Source organism: Schistosoma haematobium, chromosome 7 (assembly GCF_000699445.3).
Source record: "Schistosoma haematobium chromosome 7, whole genome shotgun sequence".
NCBI lineage: Eukaryota > Metazoa > Platyhelminthes > Trematoda > Strigeidida > Schistosomatidae > Schistosoma > Schistosoma haematobium.
In genome coordinates, this window is record NC_067202.1 from 11,720,592 (window position 1) to 11,745,751 (window position 25,160).

Genomic DNA, 25,160 nt, shown 5'->3' on the forward strand with positions numbered 1-25,160 from the left:
AAAACCTGGAAACACTGGAAGGTTGTTTCGTTCTAATGTAAGACTCCTCTGCAGTGAGCACCCACGAATTTATCAGATGTCGAACAATTATGTGTTCACTAATGACTAATCTCGAGAGGTGATTCCCGGAATTCTTGTGAGAAGTCCTGATCAGTGACGTTCAGTTATGTTAGGTATGAGGTAGTTATTCACAAATGACATTAGACGATGTCTGGTGGGGTATCACGAATTGATTGAAGTTAGAAGTACAAACCATTGGATGCCAGTGTACTAAATGTATCAAGACGTAATATATGTCGTAATTAGTCGGAAACTTTTCTGAAAAACACTGATGAAGTACATTTAATACGCAGTTAGAATGTGAAAATAACTTTTGTCACAAATCGTCAACAGATGGAGAACTGTAGAGTATAAAATACGACTGGGTAGTTGTTTCGTCTTAGTTTAAGGCTCCTCAACGGTGTCGACCCACATTAGACGAAATAGTTCCAAGAACATTCAATTCTTATGGGTTGAAATTTAATGGTTCACAGTTTTTAACTCAGTCCAATAATCACTGGTGAGCTTCTGTTTGGTATATTACACGGGCTACTGACTTATTGTGGACATTTTTTGTAATTAATTTACAATCTATTTAATATAGGTGTTGGAGCATTGAACTGAACTGAATTACGCAAAATCACCAATCTCCTATTTTCTGAGTAGTACAGTTTTTAGCAAGATTTAGTGTATTAATGATTGGTCAATTTAATCAGAAGTAAATAATGGTTATACATATCACTGGGAATAGTTAACAGTTAAGTGAACTATTGTTTATCATAAAATAAAGCAAAATATACATATAGTGGGTTTGTGGAGATTGTTTAATCTTATATTTTAAATCACGAAACCACTAGACAACTATTTCATCATAGGGATAATACATCTCAGTTGTGTTTATCCACGACTTTACAGGGGATTAAACCAAAAACCTTCTGATCTCGCGGCGAACGCTGAGTCGGCGCATATGACGACATAGCTTTCGACTTGAATCCGTTTTTTTTTTCATTCAACGCTAGTTAACTATTCAACTAAGTGACATGTAAATTTGAATAAACAGAAATGTGATGAATAAAAAGTAACAAATTAAATCAACTGTTCAATCATCACATGAGAACTGAGAGTAAATGAAAATCAGATGTTAATCGAGTTCACTTTTTGAACAGTTACAATTCATAACTCAGTCTGTATGAAATGTTGATAAAAATCAAAGTTCATTAATATTCAATTAAATTGGTAATTACGCAACAGATATACATAGTGGAGGAGGGGGGAAGTTAGCAGCAGTCATTATCTATGGTTACCTAAACAAAATTAGGCGAGACGGGACTCGAACTTGGGACCTTTTGGTTGAATGTCGGCATATTTAACAATCAATAATTAGTTGTTTCACATTTGAAGTGATGACATATGTTTATTTTACTTTCATTCTTGACACAATGACTATCATAGTTACTGATATTATATCATAAAATTAACAGCACTGTGCTAAATAGAAATTACTTTACACATATATAAGCAACAAATTGATCACAACAACAAGTAGACTTACATGTTCTACCCAAATTTTACCAGTCAATATATTATGTATTGTTAAATTAACATTTTGCCATGTATAAGACTCATTAAAATGATATAATTGTAATGTAACTAATGCTTTCGGTTGAACGTCAATTGATTTACCCCAAAAACGTAATTTAAATTGTAGAGTAGCACGCAGACTATAATTATCTGATTCAACATGAAAAGCTGTGATTGGTGGATGATGAGATACCTTGGGATGTGAATGAAGAGAAACACGGATATAGATAATAACAAGGAAACGATGAGTGAATGTTTAGTAAAAGGGAATCTGTGGTGATAGACTGATTTTATAGCTTACAATGCTAGTTGATTTTAGTTAGAGAACCATTAAAAACCAGGAACTAATAGATAATTGTTTCTTCTTAGTATGGGACTCCTCAGTAGCGCTCATTCACGGCTTCATTAGGGATCGAATCCATGAACTTTAGGTCTCACAAAAACAAACAAACAGAATTCTAGTGAGTGGCTCTGACTAGTGAAGTTCAACCATACTGGATGTGAAGCAGTTATCCACCAATAACATTTGAAAGAGGTTGCGCAATAGTGCGAGTTAATTGAGGTTAGACATGGAAACCATTAGATACTGACTCAATGGTCTAAAGGTTAAGTCCTCACGTGCTCTAACAAAAAAGAAACTTTACAAACACAATGCTGTAATAGTTAGGAATAACTCTATTATAATGGTTGATATATTTTCTTTGTTAATAGTCCTTTGAAAAGAAAACGGTGAAGAGAAGGACACGAGAGACAATTTTCATTGGAATTATACTACGCAATGACAAATGAAATTTACTGTAATATCGCTATATTTTTTGATGAGAATTCTTCACTGTAATCAAACAAACGATGATGGGTAAGACAATTATTATAATCATTATTACTATATTCGAAATTAGAGAACTTTGCATAACCAACTTCTGATGGTTTGAGACTGGTGACTTAATAAACACAATGGTAGGTGCACTCTTTATTTTGATCAATTAACTATTCACTAAACATAAATTCTTTTCATATAAATCTATCATTAATTAATAGACTACATTTTTGATAGGCATTTTGTCTTGTCCCAAGGGAAGACGAGTTTGTGATCAATTAAGGAAAGCATAATGTAACTCTGAACCAATTAGATTTTCAAAGGTTTATAGCCTTATCAAGCAAATCATGATATACAGAACGGAGAAGATTCAAAACTCAAGTGGATGCTTTTAGTGATGTTGAGTTCTCGGAGCTAAAGATAGTTTAGTGACAGCTTTTGTTATGATTTTGCATAACATCGTCAGCGTTTATTTCATGTAAAAGTGAGCTTCTTAGTTAGTTTCTGAAATATATATCTGTTTGTTTTAAAAAAACAATCCATAACCTGTTATATAATAACTGAAATGTTCATTGATCTTCCTATTAATAACAGCACGTTTCCCGAAGTTTACCGAATATTATTGTCACACATCAACCTATAGGTATTCCTGTGTTTTGTACTTAGACCAATCTTAAAAGTAAAACCACTTTTGATACTTCTTATCTTTTGTTTACTGTTCAGGGCTAAATTGTAGGAAATTTCTGAGGCGGATGAAAAGGGAGACTGGGAGATAGTTAGAAATTTAGTGTCAAGCATTCAAATGCCAGATTTATTAAACTTTATAATAAACATCAAAAGAAAATAACACCAAAGTAACAAAAAAACTTAACCAATCAATCAGTCAATCACGGATGAAACATACTTGTTCTGCAACGAATACAAAATTCCTGTAGTGTAATTCGTAAGTTTCACCTAACAATGGATTGAATGGTTTACCAATACGACCAGCATTCGATGACATACTAGATACAGCGAATGCTGATACAAGCTGTAAGAATATTTAACAAAGAAAAAGAAATCATAATTTTTCTAAATAATTCTCAATATACTTTGGAGTCCCTAAAATCACACAACGGGAAGATTCAACATAACCATTACAAATTAATTGAAATTCATCTCAGTTACACAAGCTAATGGTTATCTGGGCTCAGAAGTTAAGCTGATTAAAACCGCCGTGTATATTAAAGTTTCATTAATTGTAAAGCCAGAGATTCTAAATTTTAGCATCCTTAATCGTTAGTGGCTGATAAGTGCCATAAATACTTCAGGATGTTTTAGAATCGCTTGAACTCGACAGTATACTATACTTTACCATATATACATAGGCGTGATTACGATTGATTGGTCATTGAGTAGTGACTGATGTCATGTGTGTCTAGCACGAAATGCTGATTGAATTCCGTCTACGGGTCACTAGCAGGAGAGATACACTTTTACGAGTTCTGTATTTTGATGTTAAGCGATTGAACGTAGTCCATAGGAAATTCTGAACCCAGGTTTTATGTTAATTTCAGCTTTTCATTAAGACATATCTGTAATCTTAAGGGGATTCATGCACCCTATACGATTCGAATCCTTTTCACTCCTTTTCACCGTCAGATGGGTTACAACTGAGTTTTCGTGTCACGAGTAGTTTCAAACTCTGAAGTTGGATTCGAGACTCACAGAAAGTATCAGTTCCCTCTGGATTACAGGTATGCCGTGGTGATAAATGCCAGTTAGAACGGAACCTAGGTCTAGAGTTTTCCGTCTACTGTCTTTAGTAACCTAACATGTAAGCTGTCTTTTTGTTGAGAATAATTTCCTTTTAACGAATATCATTTATAGAACCGTAAATTGTGAGTCGTAATTCTTATATACCATACAACAGATATGAGTAAATTCAATAATAACTGACGTAAAATTGAGACTAGTTCATACATTTTGCTACGTAAATAATTCACTCACAACTGGATATTTTAACTAATCAAAAGTATCCTCGTTTTCATGTGTTTTTTTACTTCAATAGTACTTTAACATACAATACAATAATAGAGATAAATGTTCATTGTGAAGGCTGAAGTGCTTAGTAATGATGACTATTATTAGGACGAAATAAAAATATGAGACGGCGAATTGATTTTTAATTGAGACTTCCTATTCAATTGATACTTTCCTATTAATTCAATATGATTTTAATCAGAGAGGGGTTTTGTGAATATTGTAGTAATTTAATAGTTGAATTCATGAGTCAATTGAAGGTAGACCACCATGGAAAACCTGGAAGCGCTTGATGGCCGTTTCATCCTAATATGGGACTCCTCAGCAGTGTATACCCACGATCGCGCCTCGTGAGATTCGAACCCAGGACCTATCAGAAGCCGTGACCAGTGAAGTTTAACCGGGTGTGTTGTGAAATAGTAACTCATTGAAGACAATGGTGGATTTGTCGCTCAATTTCGTGGATTAGTTGATGTTAGACATTCACACTGTTGGATGCCGCTTCAGTGGTCTAAAGGTTAAACGCTCACGTGCGAGAATGATAGGTCCTAAGTTCGAGTCCCGCGAGTCGGGATCGTGGATGCACACTGCTGAGGAGTCCCACAGAAGGACGAAGCGGCTGTCCAGTGCTTCCAGGTTTTCCATGGTGATCTAGCTTCAATTGACTCATGAATTCAACTATTAAATCAATATGATTTCTGTTCATTTAAATTTAAGCCAATTTAGTGTAGTTTTTCGTAAGCATAACAATAATTCATTAAATTATCATGAATTTTTTAAAAATTTAACATTGGTTCAGTATGATATCCATATGTAACTAATTCTTTGTGATTTTACGTTTAAATGACAACTATTCAGTTTGATAAATTCATGTAACTAATAATCACTGAATTTAATTGTTATATAACTGAATAAACTTGAGTGTAATTCAATTCTCTTGGGGTCCCCCTCCAGTTAATCTGTCGTTTCAAGATTTAATTGAATTCGGGTTTGATGGAATCCTACAGTAACTTTTAATTACCAGAGATTGAGGTTCTTTTAAAACGAATACGAACTAGCTGAGAACTCGACAGAATGATCACTGATACACACAACACTTCAACAAATATCTTTAATACGATAAAACCCTAGAAGACAGTTTAAAAGAAACCTAATGTTCTAGAAGTCAACTTAATAACTAAGACTATCTAATCTGAAACGTTCCTAGCTAAATTTCCCTTTGCGAAAGTTGTGTTTCTCAGTAGTCGTGACTACGAGAGAATGGAAAATATCGTAGTTCATTTCAAAGTACCGTCTCATTAGGGAGTGGCATCGCCGATCATAACAACGACAATAAGTTTTATAGAAAAACAAAATATTATACCAGACATTGAGTATGTGCCGTTTGCGTAGAAAGATATAGAGTACGTTCAATAGTGACAACAATAATAGAATTAATTTAGTTTTTAATGTTTTGGATTATTCCACTGTCGATATTTTACTCAAATCTGATTAGTTTCTGTTATTACATGTGGGTCCTGTGTGAATTACCTCACTATAGCCATCACGACACAAGTTGACATAGAGTAGATGAGATGTAGCTAGTATGCGAATCCAAGATGCGCGTGTTACCTTATTTGGGACTTGTTAACTGAATGTGCCTACTTCATCCCAATGTTGACATTCACTACTGTAATCAAACACAGTACCATTCGATTCGAACGCCCAAACGCGTTATACACCCAACTACAGTCCAAATAGTCACTACTTTGTGCTATAGAGGTGAATTTCAATTCATTTGTAACAGTTGCTTGAATCTCCCCGTTGTTGATGTCAAGTATTGCAGAATGCATTGTGTGATGATGGTTTTATCAAAGCAATCTGCACAGCAAGGACATGTAGTAAACCAAGACTGATCAAAATTCAGTCCATAAATTAACAACGAGATTATCCAAACCATTAGAAATTAAATTAGAATTAATACGTGTTGCATAAAGTAGTGGTTATTTGGATTCAGTAACCAAGTGGATTACGCATTGAAGTGTCTAAATTGAAAGGTTGCTGGGTTCGAGCATCAATGCATAAAACAATTCCGGGATACAATTACATCCAGTTGATGAGTCCCAAATAGAACGAAATATGAGTTTAGGATTCGCCTACTAGTCACATTCTATCTATTCTATGGTAAATAATAAAACTATTCAAATAACTTAATGTCAATCGAGAAAAAAACTGAGCAACTATCATGAATGCCAAGAAAATAACAGTTCAGAGCTACAAATTAACTTAAAGAAAAATTGTGTTTTTGACATCAGTTATCAACCTAAAAACAATCGAATTCTTATATGAATAAATTTCTAAAAGAAAAATAAAGTTTCGATTATAAAAAAAGAAGAACTGAAAAAAAGAAAAGAAAAGGAGGGAAAAGAAAAGAAAACAATTAGAAAGATTCGATAGTGAGATATTCATATGATTGACTGTATAGATTAACAACATTTGAAGAACACAACTTTAATCATTAAATTTATAGTGAAATAGGTTAAACAACAAAAAATGTGTGTGTGTGTGCATGTTAGTGTATGTATTGAAACCAAGTTTTATAAGTAGGTTTTTTTACAATCCAAAAAAATGTAGAAGGAGAGAGAGAGAACTGTTTTCAATTTATTTAAGAATGTTATTAAACTATTGGTTATACGTTAAAGAATGACCAAGTGACCAATAACAAAGTTTAAACAAAAAAGAATAATATCAACTGATGAGAATAAGTAACTTATATATATATATACCGTTTAATACTAGACAGTACTAAACGGTTCTCCTGGCTCACAAGGGTATATTATATAACTGTGAGGGGTACCTAGCCTGTCGTATGCCCTGATGGTGTCCTCGTAACTTTCGGGTTGCCTGATCTGCCAAGGATGATGGGACAGTGCATGATGCTATTGTCGTGTACTAGGTTCAAAGAGAATTGTATGCTATATGCATGCAAATCCGCCCCGTTATTGTTCTTGCCGCCAAATGCCCTGGTATGGGCGAAAGTGGGTTGGGTCCGCCCTCCCTCTCGAAATGCTCTCACACGGCCACGCGTCTACAGCCTCTTCCAGGGAAGTTCTACTCACTGCCTTCTCACACCACGGGTGTTGTTTACGAAAATCAGAGGACGAAAAGCGAATGTCCGGGGCTTTAACCGGATCCCAAACCAATAGTGCACATGGGCTTCAGTATCCTGAGGGAACAAATGGCGTATGAACCAATTTTTGGTCACCGGCTACCATGGGACTGCATCTCTTGACGCTGCTCCACTGCCTTGTGGGTCAGACCCATAGGTCAAAGGCTCGGAGTGTGGCCCCCTGAGGAAACCACCTGCTTCGGTCTGGGCACCCGGGCAGTATCAAAGCCCACACACAAATATGATGAACTGTCGATAATTATGGAAAATACTTTTCTTGCTTCAATTAACAATCAAACGATTCACATTATTATTATTATTACTATTATTATTATTATTATTTACTATGTCATTTATTCACTCTCTTTTATTCCCAGTCGATGTATCCTTATTTTTTCACTTAAACAGCAGCTCGCCTATGGTGGAAATTCGGCTCTATCTAAGCGTTCTCGGGTAGAGACGTTATCAGATATGGCTCAGAATAGAAGCCAGTGGTGATCCTGCTGTAATCTTCTTTTACATTCTTCATAAAAAGTGGTTGCTTCTTCCTTAACTGAAAGATTTCTTCTGATTGTTCGTTTTTGTTTCCCCCATTATTATTATTACACTACCTTACACTAATCTGTTCGTTATTGTTCTTTTTTTCTCTTCGAATTCTCATTGTTTTGTGTGGCGCATATATATTTGGTGCCCTCTTGGACCAATATTTATGTGTTCAAATAAATAAATAGTACTAAACCTCTGTTCCATACTCATGTACGACTTTTCGGGTTTGTGCTTTTATAACCTCGATACCGCTCAAACTCAAGATTATCAGTTCTAGCAATGAGAGCCTAACTTCTACATTACTAAATTGATTGATATACAAAGGTTCGCATTTCAATTGATTCAGGATATTATGCAAGGAGGATGCGTATACTAAAACGAGACTGTCGTATAATATATCCTGACTTCTGATAGTTGTTTATCTAGAATTAATTCTCTGACGTGAACTGTGAATTAATCAATCTTCACAAAATTCCCGTACTAACATATTATTATATGTAGATAGGTTTGTAAAAAAGAAACTAAAATCACTCAAAAAGATTTTACAAAACACATTAATCATGAAACAGCCTTGTCTTTTGTTTTAAAAAAGAACTTTTAATATTTAGCTTATACAGCACGCCAGTTGCCTATAAATCATACGCATAGATACGACTGTATTTCTGTATCTCATCTTCATTCTTTTCTCATTGTGGTAACAGAATGCTACAAGTTATTTACTTGTCTATTACACCTGTTACTTCTCGTGAAGCATAGGCCATAGACCAGGATTCTCCAACCTACTCATTGTGAGGACACTCCACACACCTATGTTAATTGTCGCTCCAATATGAAGACCCTTTAACTTCCAGAGCTGAGTTTAAATAGTCAGGATGACTTTTTCTGGTTAGCGATTTTTAGCTAAGTTGTTTTCAACAGGATGGAGTTTCTAACACCATCCTCAAACTTCCTCGTTTATCCGTGCTTGGGACTGGCAGTAAACCTAGAAGGGCTCTAGGCGGAGTTTAGTTACGATTTAATCATGCAAATATTTTCAGATAATTTGAAAATAAAAATCAAGAACCTAGAACAATGTGAGTTATTAACTACAATATTTTGAGTTTAATTAGAAAATAAACTTTATGACCACAAAGTTTATGAACTATTCAGAAAGAAGAGCATATATATTTTTTTCTGAATGATTATAACATCTTTGGATGTAATACTAGGTGATGTAAGTCCGAAGTTTTGCAGACAGTAATTTTTTGCCTTGAGATTATAGGTGATGAATACCGGTTGAGATGATCCATGAATCCAGTAATTCTTTACCGATTATCTCTAATCATTTAGTATTGAAGAGGAAATGAAAGTATTCTAACCACGGTTCATTGGCAATATTTCAAAATATGAAGATGGTTGATGCTAGTCTCAATCTAACAGAGAGCATTAACTCCTTCAAAACTGCAGCTAGGCCTTGCTGATCAGTTCCAAATAGCATGAAACTTAGGCCCAGGGTTCCTTATACACTGTCACCGATCGCCTAAAATCTCAACGTAGTTTACATGATTTTGTCACTTAAACTAGTGAACATACTGTAACTTGATCGATAGAATTCGATCAACACTTAAAAAGGTTTGACAAAAATAAGATCGGCTACTACTTTTCAGTAGTAACGCATCAGACTGTGAAGCTGTGTGATACAAAATCAAATCCCACAGAGGATGTTAATTTCTCCAAGATTATACGTTAAACTTGATGACGAATGACAACTAGCACGAAACCAGAGTTTAGAGTTCCATGTCGACTGCTTCCAACCACTTAACATAGTTTGAACATTTCAATCGAGTTGAAATTTGTTTAAAATGAAATCTTACCAAGTTAATTCATGTTAATTCCAGTCTATGAAGTTTGTAAACACAACTTGAACATGTTTACAAACTTAATGCTTGATATTTAAGGTATATTCAAGGCAATAATGATTTTCATTATTCGAATTTAGTCTGCAAATTATTGATTTATTGTTTGTTTTTTTTGTAAAATTAGAAAACTTTTAATAAAATATAATAAATTATCTGTTCTCTTGTTCTGTTCTAAAGAATATTTAAGTGAGTTTGTATTACCATTTTTTATTAATGTCAAAGACTGTAATTGACCAGCCTCTTTTTAACATATTAGCATCCTGGAAGGATTATCTCAATGCAGATTTATGGTTGTTTTCTCATTAAAGTTAGACGGTAGCATTGGAATCCAGAACTCACGTTTCGTCATACTCTAGACTCATCATACTGAAACTGGAAGCTATATCTTCATCTTACAAATAAAATTCATACCCAATTCAAAAGCTAGTGGCCATCTGGACTCAATACCCTGATAGATAATCCATCAGGAGTTTGAGGTGGAAAGTTCTGGCTCTGAGTCTCAGTAATGAGAGGTTGGTACACGCGGATGACGACTCACAAACAAGATGAAATGTGTGTTCTAGATTCTACAGCTAGCCACTATCTGACTTCACTGCAAAATTGTGTATGGCAAACAATTAGAAAAATACATAAAGATATAGATAAACAAATTCAGTGTGAAATCAAACTACTCTATTATTCTAGCAATGTTTAACCCCAGTTTCCATACAATTCATTCAAAGTTACTCATTAAATAGTTGGCAATCCACCAGTCTAATAAATACGATTTACAGTAATAATGACTATTCCAATGATACTTTAAACCCTAATACGACAAATTTCGATTATTATTATTATTATTATTATTATTATTATCGAATCACAGGATTGTTTTTATTATTAAACGGCATAGTTACTATTTTTAAATGTAAAATCTCAATGAATTAATTTTAGTATCATAGGGGGTTTTTGGAGATTTTAGTAATTTAAACAGTTGAGATCATGAGTCAATTGAAGCTAGATCACCATGGAAAACCTGGAGGCACTGGATAGCCGTTCAGTTCTATTGTGGGACTCCTCAGCAATGCGCATCCACGATCCCGCCTCGCGGGATTTGAACCCAACACCTATCGGTCTCGAACGCGAACGCTTATCCTCTAGATCACTGAACCGGCATCCAGTGGTGTTAATGTCTAACCTCAACTAATCCACGAAATTGCGTGACCATTTTTCATTGTATTGAGGTAGATACCTGTCTCTACCCGATACGGATTATCTCCAGTGGTCACGGCTTCTCACTAGAACTCCGAAAATTCCCTCACGAAGCTAGTCAATAGTGAGCACATGGTAATTATCAGTATGGGGTTGTGGAGATTATTAGGACAAAACAGCCGTCCAGTGCTTTCAGGTTTTCAATGGTGGTCCATCATCAGTCAGTTCATGATCTCAACCAAAACCTTAATAATCCCCACAACCCTATACTGATACTTTTTAAAGTATTCAATATATGTGTGCGATATCTGGCTGTTTATTTTTATTTTTTAGGTTCATTTAGTGAGTGATTGCTGCATTTAAGAGTAAAATTTTCTTTGAAGATCTTATTTCAAACTCTGAATTACACCTTATTTGTATTTTAATATGGTTAGTTGGAATGCGCAACAGTAGTATATTTTTACAGAACAGATTTAGATGATTAAAATGAAGTCCTTAGTGAAAATTACACTTTTATATGTAACAACAACATACCATCGGAGTGGGAGAAAATGCTAGAAAATGCCGGATACTGGTGTTAATTCATATTGGAAAAAGGATCGTTATACTCGAACTTTCATAATACGTTAAATTTTTGAGATTAGTATCCCTAACAGTAAACTATAATTTCATATGTTGTGCAAATGGAAAAATGAAACATTGCCTTCTCGATTAGGATTAGTTCATAGGTATATTTTATCCATCTTCATTGGGTATTTAACAATTTTATCGACTAAAACCGCATTTTTTTGAAATGGAAACGACATGCAACTTCTGATTGGAAGTTTTGTATTTGTGTCTACTATTGAACAGTGTGTATCGAAAAATTGCATCAGTCTGATGAAGGCTTTTCACTGACCAAACTATTTAAAATAGATGTATTATGAGATGTCGGTAAGGATTTCTCACTCCATCAATCTCGTTCAATTTTATTAGGATATATTTTACTGTTTCTTAGTCATACTGTTAAGAACTGTTCTATTGACAGACTTTTCCGTCAATACTGATTAAGTACATAACATTGAAAGAAATACCAGTTCCATGAATGGCTCTAGGTCACGGTGCAAAAACTTTTGGTATGGATTTGTTCAACTGAAGGTAGACATGGCAGACATGCATAGATTACTCGTATTTTTCCTTGGGTTCCTTTAGATATTTGATCGTGTATGGAGTAACCAATAATAAGTAGTACGAAAATTAGAGGTAGAATACTCGCCAAGGGTAGGTAGTTATGAACTACACTTTTATGAACAAAGTTTTGGTTGTTAAAACAAATGAAACGAGTTTCTACTGACAAAAAGTATGCTATAATACAGTGTGTCTTAGTGATGGCCGCACAAAGACTGGATTATTGACGTAAGCCATGGGATGATTTAAGATCAAAGACAAGAAAACTCGACAGAAAAATAGGTTTTCTTACGTAATAAAAGGAAATGCTTATACATTAATTCTAAACACAAAATGAACGTGATAAATTATCTTAAGCGATTGGATCAAGTTAGTTCGTAGGTCACTCATTCTCTGATCAATTAAAACCTGACTGTTGGGGCTGACTCTTACTCGTTATATTAGTAGTAACTAGGTTGATGTGACTGCAAACCCCACAACGACTAAACTGATTACGAAATTTGTTTTATTAATGTTGTGAGTTTAATCAGTTATTGTAACGTGCTGACTGTCACTTACACACATCAATCCAATGAATAAATGAGAAAATATTTTTTAGATGGAATAAAACTAACCTCCATACGTTTAATAGGATCTTTCTCTCCAACTGCTTTATCTAGTAATTCGGAATATTCCATGTATTCAGCAACACGTTGTAGAAAACTTAACGGTTCATTAAGAATGATTGGCATAGTGATTTTAGATAATTCCTTGAAATAGAAAAGAAATATATAATCGACAGGTAAGTAATTAACAAACTAGTAAATTGAAGGGAGCAATAAGAGATTTTTCATACTAAAAATTATATACATCACCGAACGGCATTCACTAACAAATTACTTAACAGAATGGTACAACACTAGAAAGTTATTTCACCCTATTCTGAGACTACTTAGCTATATGCACACCTACGACACAGGACTTACAGATTTCAGGGAGAATGGTATTTTTAGACCGCTGAGTAGTCAAAGACCAGCTTTTCATGTTCAGTCAATAGTTGCAGTAGGGTTACTCATAAACCTCTCAATAACGAGAACCATATACACAACAGTGACTAGATTCCTAGAGCTCAACTGGAAAACCGTAACCAATGGTGCTCGATCATTTCGAAATAGCAATCTAATAATTCTACTGGATGACAATAACGCAACTAATTGAAATTTTGTTGGAAACCCTCGATAATCCCTCGTAAACGTTTTAACATGCTAAAAAAAGTTGAAAACACTTTTTCCGATCACTGTTCAACAGAAACTTCCAAGAATTTCCTATAGAAACGATCTATTATTTTTCCTTCTTTGATCGGACCATTACTTGCTATTAGTTTTAAAGGCTGCTAGAGAATTAGAGTCATAACGCAAACCTAAAACTACCCTTTTTCTGCGCTTAAACTGATTTCGAAAGTTTCACTTCATAATTTTCGTCTCCTATCTTTTGTTTAAGGCTGAAATGCAGGAGAATTCTAAGCGGACGGTTCTAGGAAACGGTCAGAAAATCAGTGTCAACGGTCCAGGCAACAGATATATCAAATTGTAAATGTGAGTTATTGGACGGAAAATCATTAATCTAAAGGTTAAGCATACGCCTCCCTTATTGGGAAGTTTATAAGAGCATGGTTTTGAAGAGTCCCAACCTCATACATAGCAACTGTCATGTACTCCTTGTTTGTTAAAACTAATAGGCGCAAACTAACTTGAGATTATTAATTATCCAACAATTACTCAATCAAAGCAAGTTGAATTTCTTCCCAAAAGGAGACTTCCCTAGTTATTGTATGTGTAATCACCCATATAAATTGATGATATCATAGTAGTGAACAGTAATTGACACTATTACATAATCTTAATTTATTTCTAATTGTTGTTCTGATCAATACTTGTGAAAATCAGTATTTTCATAATTTACGAAGTTAACCGATCACATATATTTTTTTTCGGAAAACAGAGAGTAATAACTTTTAATTACTTAGAGAAAGAAAAAATAACTAGTCAATTTGGATTGTTCGCTTTTTTGAGTAGTGAATATGAGATGATTAACAGAAACAAAATTTCTATGGTTGAGATCATGAGTCAATTGAAGCTAGACCACCATGGAAAACCTAAAAGCACTGGACGGCCGTTTCGTCCTATTGACTCATGATCTCAACCATTGGAATTACTATAATATCTTAAAAACTCTTCTAATGAGAAACAAAATTGTTTACTAAACAGACGAGATTTTAGTTGTTTGAGAGCAGAAAATCAATGGTCAACATTAAATCTTTAGAATGAATGGAATGTGGTGAATGATTTTTCTCCTATTTTGAAGTCATCAGCTGAATGTACACCTGCATCCTAATATCGATGTTCACACCGAAACTAGAAATCAATAATCTTCACTTCAAACACCCTAACACATTACCCACTGACCTAATGAGTCACAATAGCCAGTAGCTAGGGTTTGAATCTTTCGGTTGTTAATCTTAAAAACGGTAATTGGTCAATCACTTTTCGCAATTTGTGTATTATCCTGAGCGGATTGTCTCGATCGAAATTCATCCCTTAATATTAACGACAGGAGGATTCAAACACTTACATTTTTTGTCATTTCTTCCCTATTGACTAAATTATCAAACTTTAAAACAATTGTAAACAGTCCGTAATTACGTTGATTTATTTGCTATGTCAACTTTTTATCAACATTTATCAATATAACAAAAAAATTAATGGAAAACTACTCCTCTAGAGATAATACTTTAAGAATGATCAGTCATTCGTGTAATTATTAATCAAAGGTGGTATATAGAGAACAACCAATCAAACACAAGGTCAATCAGAAAAGCCTCCTGGCTGTTTATAGAAAAAATAAAAACTTTGTCTTTTACTATAGCAACTAACATTTGTACCGTAAAACCATACAGATTAGGAAATAGAATATCATCTCGTAATTTTTGGATAGTTAAAACAAATAAGTTTTTCTGTTAGGCTAATTCGACTAATTTGTTTTATTGGCTCATATTTAGTGAACGAAGCATGATACAATGTATTCATCCCATCAATAACTACACAAACCTAACAGGTTAGTAGCTGAATAAAGATAGCCCACCAAAGTCAAACAGTCAAAATCAATGAAGAACCTGGCACATATGTGCGTTGAGCGAAGATGTCATACAAATTTAGGACGACAAAATAAATATAAAAAGATGAACAGTAAAGGAATTTAAATAATGTAACAGTAATCCCCATAAGAAAGACCAAACATGGTTCAAAAAGGTAGAAAAAAATAAGATATGTATGAAGGAATATTACATTTTATGCTCTAGGATGATGCTGAAGAGTGAATGAATTTACACGATTGTAAATGATTCTGAATCATTCAACAGCCCCAACCAGTAACTACAGATACTGAGAAAACCCTAACCGGGTAAAACTTTGGTTTGGTCAAAGTCAAATTGATACTCAAAATAATCAATGTTTAGTTACAAATATTTTTTTAATCTAAAGTCAATAAATGAAGAGACATTTCGAATTAACAGGAAACAATCACGCCTAATTTCAACGAAACTCATTCATTAAGACAATAACGAAATGAAATTTAATCTTCTTTTTGAACAGAATTAAAACTAGAATTAACAATGATAATAATAATGATAATAATTGTTACCTTTCCAATAGATTGTTTCACGAATGACCATACACTAAAATCCGTTTTAACCATTTTACATGGAAGAGATTTTCTATAGAAGGAAAAATGTAACAATCATCATAATAATCATGAGAAACATCAGAAAAAGAAGGAAAACAAACATGAATTTGCCACAAAAACAAACAAACAAACATGAACTTTGTTTTTTTCTATCAGATTCAGCTGTGAGTTAATCAATTTGATCATTATTATTATTATTATTATTATTATTATTATTATTATTATTATGAATGTACATGAATGTAACTGTAAATAAAAGAAATAACCTAATTATTCAAGATAAGATCAAAAGAGTTGAATAATCTTGCTTTTTTAATCAATTTACTAAGTTCTTCATTGATGTATAATGAGAAAAAAACAAATACTAATCAACATATACTCACTGGAGTTCTAGTGAGAAGCGATGACCAGTGGAGTTCAACTAGGTCTGTTGTGAGATAGTAATTCACTAAAGACAATGGTGGGTGTGTCACTCAATTTCGTGGATTAGTTGAAGTTAGACATTAACATTGTTGGATGCCGGTTTAGTGGTATAGAGGTTAAGTGCTCGCATGCGAGACTGATAGGTCCTGGGTCCGAATCTCGCGAGGCGGGGTCGTGGATGGGCACTGCTGAGAAGTCCCACGATAGGACGAAACGGCCTTCCAGTGCTTCCAGGTTTTCTATCTTGATCTAGCTTCAATTGACTCATGATCTCAACTACTGAAATAACTACAATCTCCACAAAACCTCTTCTGATAGTAATTACTAATATTACTAGTGGTATAGGGATATGTGGAGATTGTTAAAATTTCCTTATTTGTATTATTGATCAATTTAGATTACCAGTGAAAACCAGGAAGTACTAATTGGTTGTTTTCTCTTAGTATGAAACTCTGTCTCAGCAGTGACCATTAATGAGAGATGACCCCGAAATATAATGAATGGATTCGAGTTGGACATGTGTACCAGTAGGTTTCAGCTTAGTTGTATAAAGGCTAAGAGTTCACAAGCGAGACCAAACGTCCCGAGTTCAGATGGAATCATAGATGTGCACTGATAAAGAGTCTTAATATTAGGGAAAAACAGTTGTTTAATACTTGTTGGTTTTCAATGTTTATCTAATTATGAATGGTCCGTGATGTAAACTTTTATTAAGAAAATGAGAGCTAGAAATTTAAAAAAGAAATAAAATGAATCAGTATTTATTATTCTTAGATTGATCGTTTGATATTACGCTTATCATCTTCAATTTCAATTACAGAGAGTCTTATCTCATTGAAAATGAGTATATAGTTTGTTACAGTTTAAAGTGTGCTTGTATACTCTAAGATTGATTGATACACATGAATTTAAGTGATTTATCAATGATTCCTATAAATTAATCAAACAAACAGATCAGCTATTCATATACAAGATAAAATCAAAAACGTAACAATCTTCATAACCCACACACTGATAACAAGATAGAACTAGGCACATGTGTGCATTAGTTTGATTTAAATTCCAGAGTAGGAGAAAAAAGCGTTCATAAACAATGTGATTGATTAAAGAAGAATAAATGAGATTGCGGAATAAAAATTTTAAAATAATTTTGAAACTGAAGGTATATGAGGGGAGGCAAGAATGAATGTATCTACGCCATTGTAAGTCATTTTACAAACCCCAAATCATTGATGACGATAATCTCGAAGACTTCAACCAAGCAGTTTGCATCTACCAACACGGTTGAACTCAATATTCAATAACTTCAAAGTTACAGATATTAACACTAATCTTGCCCTGTAAGTGTGATTTGGATAATGGGAGATGAAATTTAAATGTGACAATTCGATCCCATTAATATTATTACTTTAAAACATATGCTAGATCATTTCTCTAGTAAATTTATACCTGAGGGTCTTATCTTGTTCTGATTAAAACTTCAACGATGAACTGCGTTGAAGGTTCTTGCACCAGATCTACATACAGACACATTTATATTCACACGTGTATTACATAACATTGTCAACAGAAAGTTGATTAAATGTTCTCCGAAAGTACTTTCATCATTCATCATAATTTCTTCAGTTTTAATCATTAAGAATTTGAATAAAGTTTAGTCAATTTCAAGTTTACTCAAAAACACAACAGAACTCAAGGAAATGTATTTCAGTTTTCTTAAAATTAATAGTCTTGAAATGGTGTTGCACAGACGTAAAAAAGAAGGAAAATAAGGGATAAAATCGTTGAGGACCTTTCAAACAAATGCAAACGGCCGGCTCTGTGGTCTAGAGGTTAGGCGTTCGCGCGCGAGACCGAAGGTCCTGGGTCGAAGTCCCGCTTGCGTGATCGTGGACGCGCACTGCTGAGGGATCTCATACTAGGACGAAACGACCGTCCAGTATTTCCTAGTTCTCAAAGGTGGTCTAACATCGATCCATTCATGATATCAAACTAAACTCAACAACCACCGCAACCCTAAACTGATAAATGCAGTGATAATAAATACTTTAGAACCCAAACAAATATTAGCTGGAAATAATTACTTCTTGATGTGACCATGTGATTTTGTTAATAAACAAAGGAAAAATTGTTTTTTTTATCAATATAATTGCTTAATAACGATTATATCGATAATTAAACTAACTGGAACAAATACAACGATTTTATATTTTAGAAAGTCACACATGAATGTGTAAGACTCGATGACAGACAGAAGAGAAAATGGACAGATATTTATCTTTAATACGACAAAAACGGATTTTTGATAGTACAGCGAGGGCGGGCTTGGAGATTGTTTAACTTAGTGGTTTACATTACAGATCAAATTCAGATAAACAACCATTGGGAATCAGGAAACACTGGAAAGATATTTCATCGTAATATGAGACCCTTCAGTATTGCTTATTCACGAATAAATTGGAGGTCGGACCAAGGACCGTCAGGTTCCACGATGAGCGTGTGACAAGTAAACCATCGAATTTTTATCCAAATTGTTCAAAAACCTAACTTCAATTAATTTGTGAGTATTATACAATCATCTCCCAATACTGATTGTGTGAAAATACCTCACATTTGACAAGGTTGAACTCCACTGGTTACGGTTTAACACTAGAACTCAGGGAATCACCTCTTGAAATTAGTCACTAGTTAATACATGTTTTTTATTAGGGGAGGGGGTTTGTGAAGATTTGGTAGAGCCACGACTGAATCACTTATTTTTATATCGATCTACCACAAATTGATTACCAACTTTACATTTACTTACACCTGTTACCCCACGTGGAAGAGCATAGGTCACTCATATTGATTAATAAATTATATTTCAGACAAACTAGAACTTAGTCGATTTACAATTGATTGATTAATAATCTTAATATCGTGAAAATAAAAATTTCAGAACTGGTTAATCAGTAACACAATAGGAAGCCCGTTTTTTTCAATGATAATAATGTTGTAAAAATGAAAACATGTTCACGATTAAACAAAAGTTGCTGACTTATTTACATTTATCCATGCTCATTATCCAATCCCCAGTAGTAATTTTAACACAATTAATGACAAATCAGACCGCATAATCAGGGAGGGAGAGAGGGAGAGATAACGCTGGTGTACACTGAACTATTTAACTGCAATGATGCTGATTACAATAATCTTTGGAGATGAATCATTGAGATACACAGGTGGTAGAGTTCTACATCTTGGTTAATTATGTGTTGAACTGATGATCAGAAAAGTCTAAAATTTATTTCGTCCAAATCATATAGGAATATGAAAAGAATTGATAATTGAAAAAGAGACTTCATTGAACCAGTATACCGATTTTCTTCAACTTTATAACGCAATAATATAAACTGGATCTAAATATTTAATTCAGAAGGCTAGGGAAAAATTGAAAATAATCTAGGAACCATTGAGTAGGAGTGAAGATCTGTAAAAATCTGGAACCCCTAGTGTACGTGTGAAATTAACTATTCTTTTTTTCAATTCTTAATAAAAGTACAATACATAGCATTTTCACATCCAGTTAATGGGTGTGTTACATATAAGAGTATAACCGTCACTGTGTTTTTTATTTCAATCACCTAACGCTGTCTAGTAAAAGCACGCTACTGTATCTCACCTAATCTGAAATCTAAAGAGGCCATCTTCTTTGTAACACTTTGTTATTCGCTTATCGTCTTAAACTGATTTTTATTGGTTTCCATGACCATTTTTTGACTTTAGATCTTGGTTAACATTCGTCATTTTATAGTGTTTTATTTACACGTACAACTAACTTTTTCAAGACTAATAATCTTTTTACTTACTGTCAGCACCACACTTCATTGCTTTCCGAATTTCCAGATAAAAAAATGTTTGTTCTTACAGCTTTTCTGCTTTGCACCTTTCCTTCGTTAGAGTAATTGGTTCAGTTTTGGAATCTTATACGCTGGGATTTTAAAAATAGGTGGTGTATGTTTATGATTGTAAAGGTAGGAGTCACTGACCAATCCTTCCTCTCGTTTCGTTATCCCAATTGGCTTTTTTATTTGTAAACGTTTCAGTTTTACATTCTTGACCTTAAAGAGTGGATTTGATCAGTTTGTCGTTAGGCATTTGAAACGAAATGTAATGAGTTCAAGTTTCATTGTGAACATCAACATTGGGATCCAAGTGGATCCAACCAATTAATCTCAAATAGACCGAAATGCACATCTAGGGTTTGACGGCTACCGAATTTACAAAGAGTTTTACCTTTCGTTCATATTAAAATAATCCGAAAAAATATTTGAAAAAAACACTTTCCGAAAAATTTAAATGTCTTCATCGTTAGTTATCCACCTTTTTTAATAGGTTTAACAACGGAAATTTAGGAATAGATTAATATACACGAAATAACGTTGTATAGTAAAGAGGAAGAATGTATTTGTAAAATTTCAGCAAAACAATTTGAAGTAAATCCAACGTCTTGCCTGGCAATCTGGTTCAAACTTATCTGTGTAGTATAAAATTCAGTATTCATTCTCTCAACAATATATTTTTATATATTACACATTATTTTATTAAAAGCTAATCACACCATAAACTGTTCTCTTTCAGTAAACAAGCAAACAAAGCATCAGACATATGACATGATTATTGAAACAAGTTCAACCTCGCTGAATTTCATATTCATTTAAATTTAATTAGTATTTTTCGTTTTTGTATTCGATAAATCACTCCATATTCATATTGTCTGGGGGCACTTTTGTCTTACGATATTTTAATCTAGTAATAATTTTGAGAATTTAATTCATTCAGCAGAATCTAGTGTACATCCATGCTCACAACGGGGACTGAACCCAGAACCTTCAGGTTTTGTGGTGAGTCCTTAACTTTTAAACTACTGAGTCGGCATCCACTGGTTTACATTTCCCATTTCAACTCATTCAGGATATTTCACAATCCTCTTACGCTATCATTGGTGGAGCACTGTCTTACACCCAATATGTTTGAACATGATTGGTATAATGGTTTCTGTTTTTCAATAGTAAAATAAAAATAATTAGTGATGTTTTAAGTATAATATTCCACAATTTCCACAAACCTTCACTAACAATAAAGCTGACTAAGTTGATTGAATTAGTTACACTTATTACTTGACTTAACTGACAGGTATTTATTAATTTTTTTAGTTTTCCTATTATAATAAGCTCATTGTTTCGCAAAAACAGTATCTATTTTTCTCTTTTAAAAGGATGTAGTCTTTACCTCATGATTTAAATTAGGGGTATTTCCAACATTATTTTTAAGTGAGATAAACTTATTTTCTAAACCTATCATCAAATATGTGACTTTGATTTCAGTCTCAAAGAAATTTTTGTTTTGAGATTTAAGTGTTCAAATGCCAACGTATCGATCGTGAAGAAAGTGTAATCCAATAATGACACTATTGAGCATATAGCACATGGATTAAAAATGTAGTCCTTTTAAGACTTAGTATTGGGACGTTTCGTCAATACAGTAGAGTATCTTATGTCTTTTCTGATTATCATATACTGAACGTTACTACTATTGTTTGTTTGGTCTACATTAATAAGAATGTGAGCAAAAGAGGAAATGGAAAAAGGTTCTGTTAAAAAGGGCGAACATTAATAACGGCGACTGTGAAAATGACGTATAATAATAAAGATGAGCATTGAAAGGGGAAATAACATTTTTAATTATGTGAATTACGTTCAATCGCCCTTTGTTGTGGAATTTCATCCTAAAACAAAGAATGAGGTTCTAGGATGGCATTGATGCTTTAACCAACTTATTGGTGTCACCTATCTAAGTATACGGAAATTTATTGATCCCCTAAAAAAATTAACAACGTCTAAATTGATTGAAAACTAAACAGTCTATTGCAGAAATCAAGCAACAGTACTTAAAAAGAAAGCACAAGAAGGTAGCTGTATGTATTAAACTGCTCGTAGAAAATAACGAAAAGAGGTCGGCACTAGACTATCTACGTGGAATAGCACATTACATTTTAATTTTAAAAGAAAGGAATGTCTTTAGCACTGAAAACTTATTCAAAGTGAAAATCATCGGACATTGCTCAAACATTTTCGAAACATCCCTCAGAATAGACTGTACCCTAACTGTTCAAATGGGAAGTACGAGATAACATAAATAAGGTAGTAAAAACAATAATTTGTTACCGAATTCGAAGAATTACAGTATTTTTTGAAATTAGGTTATTCATTAAACGTTTAGAAAACCACTTTTTTATTTGTCAAGGGGCACAAAAACAGTAAGCGAATCGAACATATTTCACACCATTAAAACGTTTATTCCGCCTTACAGTTCTTACCTTTAATAATAAGCATTTTTTATGGTCGCCCTCATTTTAATCCATTAGTATCTCCATTAGTACAAAAGTTGTTATATATATTGACTAGCTTATCCAATCATGTTAGAGACGATGTTGAAAACCAGGTCGGTTTTATCAAATCATTTTTCCCCAATTGGGTGGTTGAAAGAAGTCACCAAGGAACTCTGGTCCTATGTAACATAGTGGTTCCCATTTGCCAGTAACGCACACCTAATTTTTTTACGAAAATGATTTTTTTGTGGTATCTGAACCCGCGTTAGCTAGTTTCACGAACTGAAACCAGCTGAGGCTCAAATAACTAAGTATTACAGTCTAAGACTATGAACCTGTGACGCGAGTTTGAATGTCACGAGGAGCATCATTACCCTTAATATTGTAGGTATGCCTTGATAAAAAGTGCCATGTAGTAAGAAACGTTAGTCTGGCTGTCTTAGAAACTACATCAAACTTCCTAACACGCAAACATAATTTCAGTGAACGCTATTTATGGTGGGAATTCTGCTTCAAAACCTGAAATAGCGATCTAGGCATAATTAGCAAAGTCGCGAATTTGGAATAAGTATTTAATGAGCAAATGAATAGAGAGAAATATATATTTAGACAAGTTTTTTATTATCACTACATTCACTTGTATACGACTTACAATAATAATAAGATAATGCTGAGTAATAGTTTTACGTAATAATGCTGTAGTTTTACATATCAAAACAAAAATGATGACAAATTATTAACCAAGTAAATAATATAACGCACTAATTATAACAAGCAAAGCAATTCTGTGTAAAGAGTGAAAACATGTAATTCGTTGGCTCGTAGATGATATGGTATTTAATGAAAAAATAGTCAAGATTAACAGTCAATTTCATAATTATCAAGTAGGAGTAAACGGACAGATGTCAAATTTGTGCAAGAACACGAAAGTGAGAAAGATTCTTAAAGTTTTAGAAAGTGGGGTGAATCAAAGTTTCATCATGACCCACATTTTTATCCTTTATATTGATAGCAAAAGTACGGAAAAATTATGTACAGATTTTTTTTCGAATATCACATTCATGTGATGGTTAATTTTGAAAGCTTTAGCAGTGCGCAAAGTGCGAACTCATAAACCTTGCAGGAAGTTTGGTGGAATACGATAAAAAACTTTATCCAGGTTGACTTGGTGTTCTTTGTCACATAAGTGATGGCGTTAGAGGATATAATAAGGGACTTGCTCAATTGTGCACTACATAACCGGCTCCATATGAGCAGTTAAATTGATTAACACAAATGGATGTGGTAAATTCAACTGGTCTGTTTTTGTTGGTGATTTTTATTATAGAGCAATTGCAAGAAACGGTACTCCATTTAGATGCAGTGAGTGTGATGTTAAGAGCTTTTCTTAAGTTATGTAATGGTGTTTCACAGACAGTCATTTTTGGACTGTAACTTCACAAAACGCAGGTGCATAACAACTACTATCAAAGGCCTTATTTTCCTCTCGTTGACGTGTTTGTTAATGAATTTGGAAAGACAGATATTCTTATAAAGTAAGTTACTGGTGCTACTTAGTTCACATTGGATTGTGTCAGAGGAAACTGCTTTAAAACACTAATTAGGGATTCTTACTAAACTCTATGTAAGTGATGAAGCTACTAACTCTGATAACCATAATGTTAACACATTGGGTAATAATTGACAAACTATGGTTAAAGACTTAATACGGTGTATAATTTAAATTTAAAAACAACTGTATTTTGTTCGCCATATTAGCTGAACAAACCAGAGGTACTTTAATACGTAATTTGTATATTTACCTGCTGACCCATACGAACTTTTCACCAGAAGCTAAGCAGTTAGGATATTGAGGGTTGAAAAGCGAATCTTACCGATTATATCACTGGCTTGAATGTGACAGCTCATACTAGTGGGAGAAAGTTCTTTTCGAAACATTTTAATGGTCAGTTTGCAATATTCTTCGGATTACGAGCGAATTAAGAACACCATTGTGCAACTGACAGCATAAGTGAACAGACGTAACCAATCAACTATCAGTAACGTCTACAATTAAATATACACCGTAATCTGGATTATTGTTTCAAACCTCAAACCTTGGGAGATAGTACACTTAAACCATTTAATTTTTGAGACCTGCTTTTAATTAGTTGGATAATCCTACCGTTTACTGAGCAATATGATTCATAACTTTTGACAACGTCTTAAAAATGGAAATCATAAACGGTTAAACTTAAC

At 33.6% G+C, this 25,160-nt stretch overlaps 1 protein-coding gene across 1 annotated transcript in view; it reads right to left on the reverse strand.

Moving 5' to 3' along the window:
• The window catches only part of OSBPL1A (Oxysterol-binding protein- protein 1), a 38,947-nt gene extending 13,787 nt beyond the window's left edge, over window positions 1–25,160 (reverse strand). The window contains exons 1-8 of the mRNA XM_051218006.1: window positions 25,087–25,160; window positions 25,012–25,058; window positions 24,797–24,968; window positions 24,725–24,755; window positions 16,088–16,160; window positions 13,024–13,158; window positions 3,342–3,467; window positions 1,592–1,813 (exon numbers count right to left, since the gene is read on the reverse strand). Coding sequence (XP_051064439.1) covers window positions 1,592–1,813; window positions 3,342–3,467; window positions 13,024–13,158; window positions 16,088–16,160; window positions 24,725–24,755; window positions 24,797–24,860 — 651 coding nt within the window. The 5' untranslated portion in view covers window positions 24,861–24,968; window positions 25,012–25,058; window positions 25,087–25,160. The remainder of the gene's footprint in view (window positions 1–1,591; window positions 1,814–3,341; window positions 3,468–13,023; window positions 13,159–16,087; window positions 16,161–24,724; window positions 24,756–24,796; window positions 24,969–25,011; window positions 25,059–25,086) is intronic.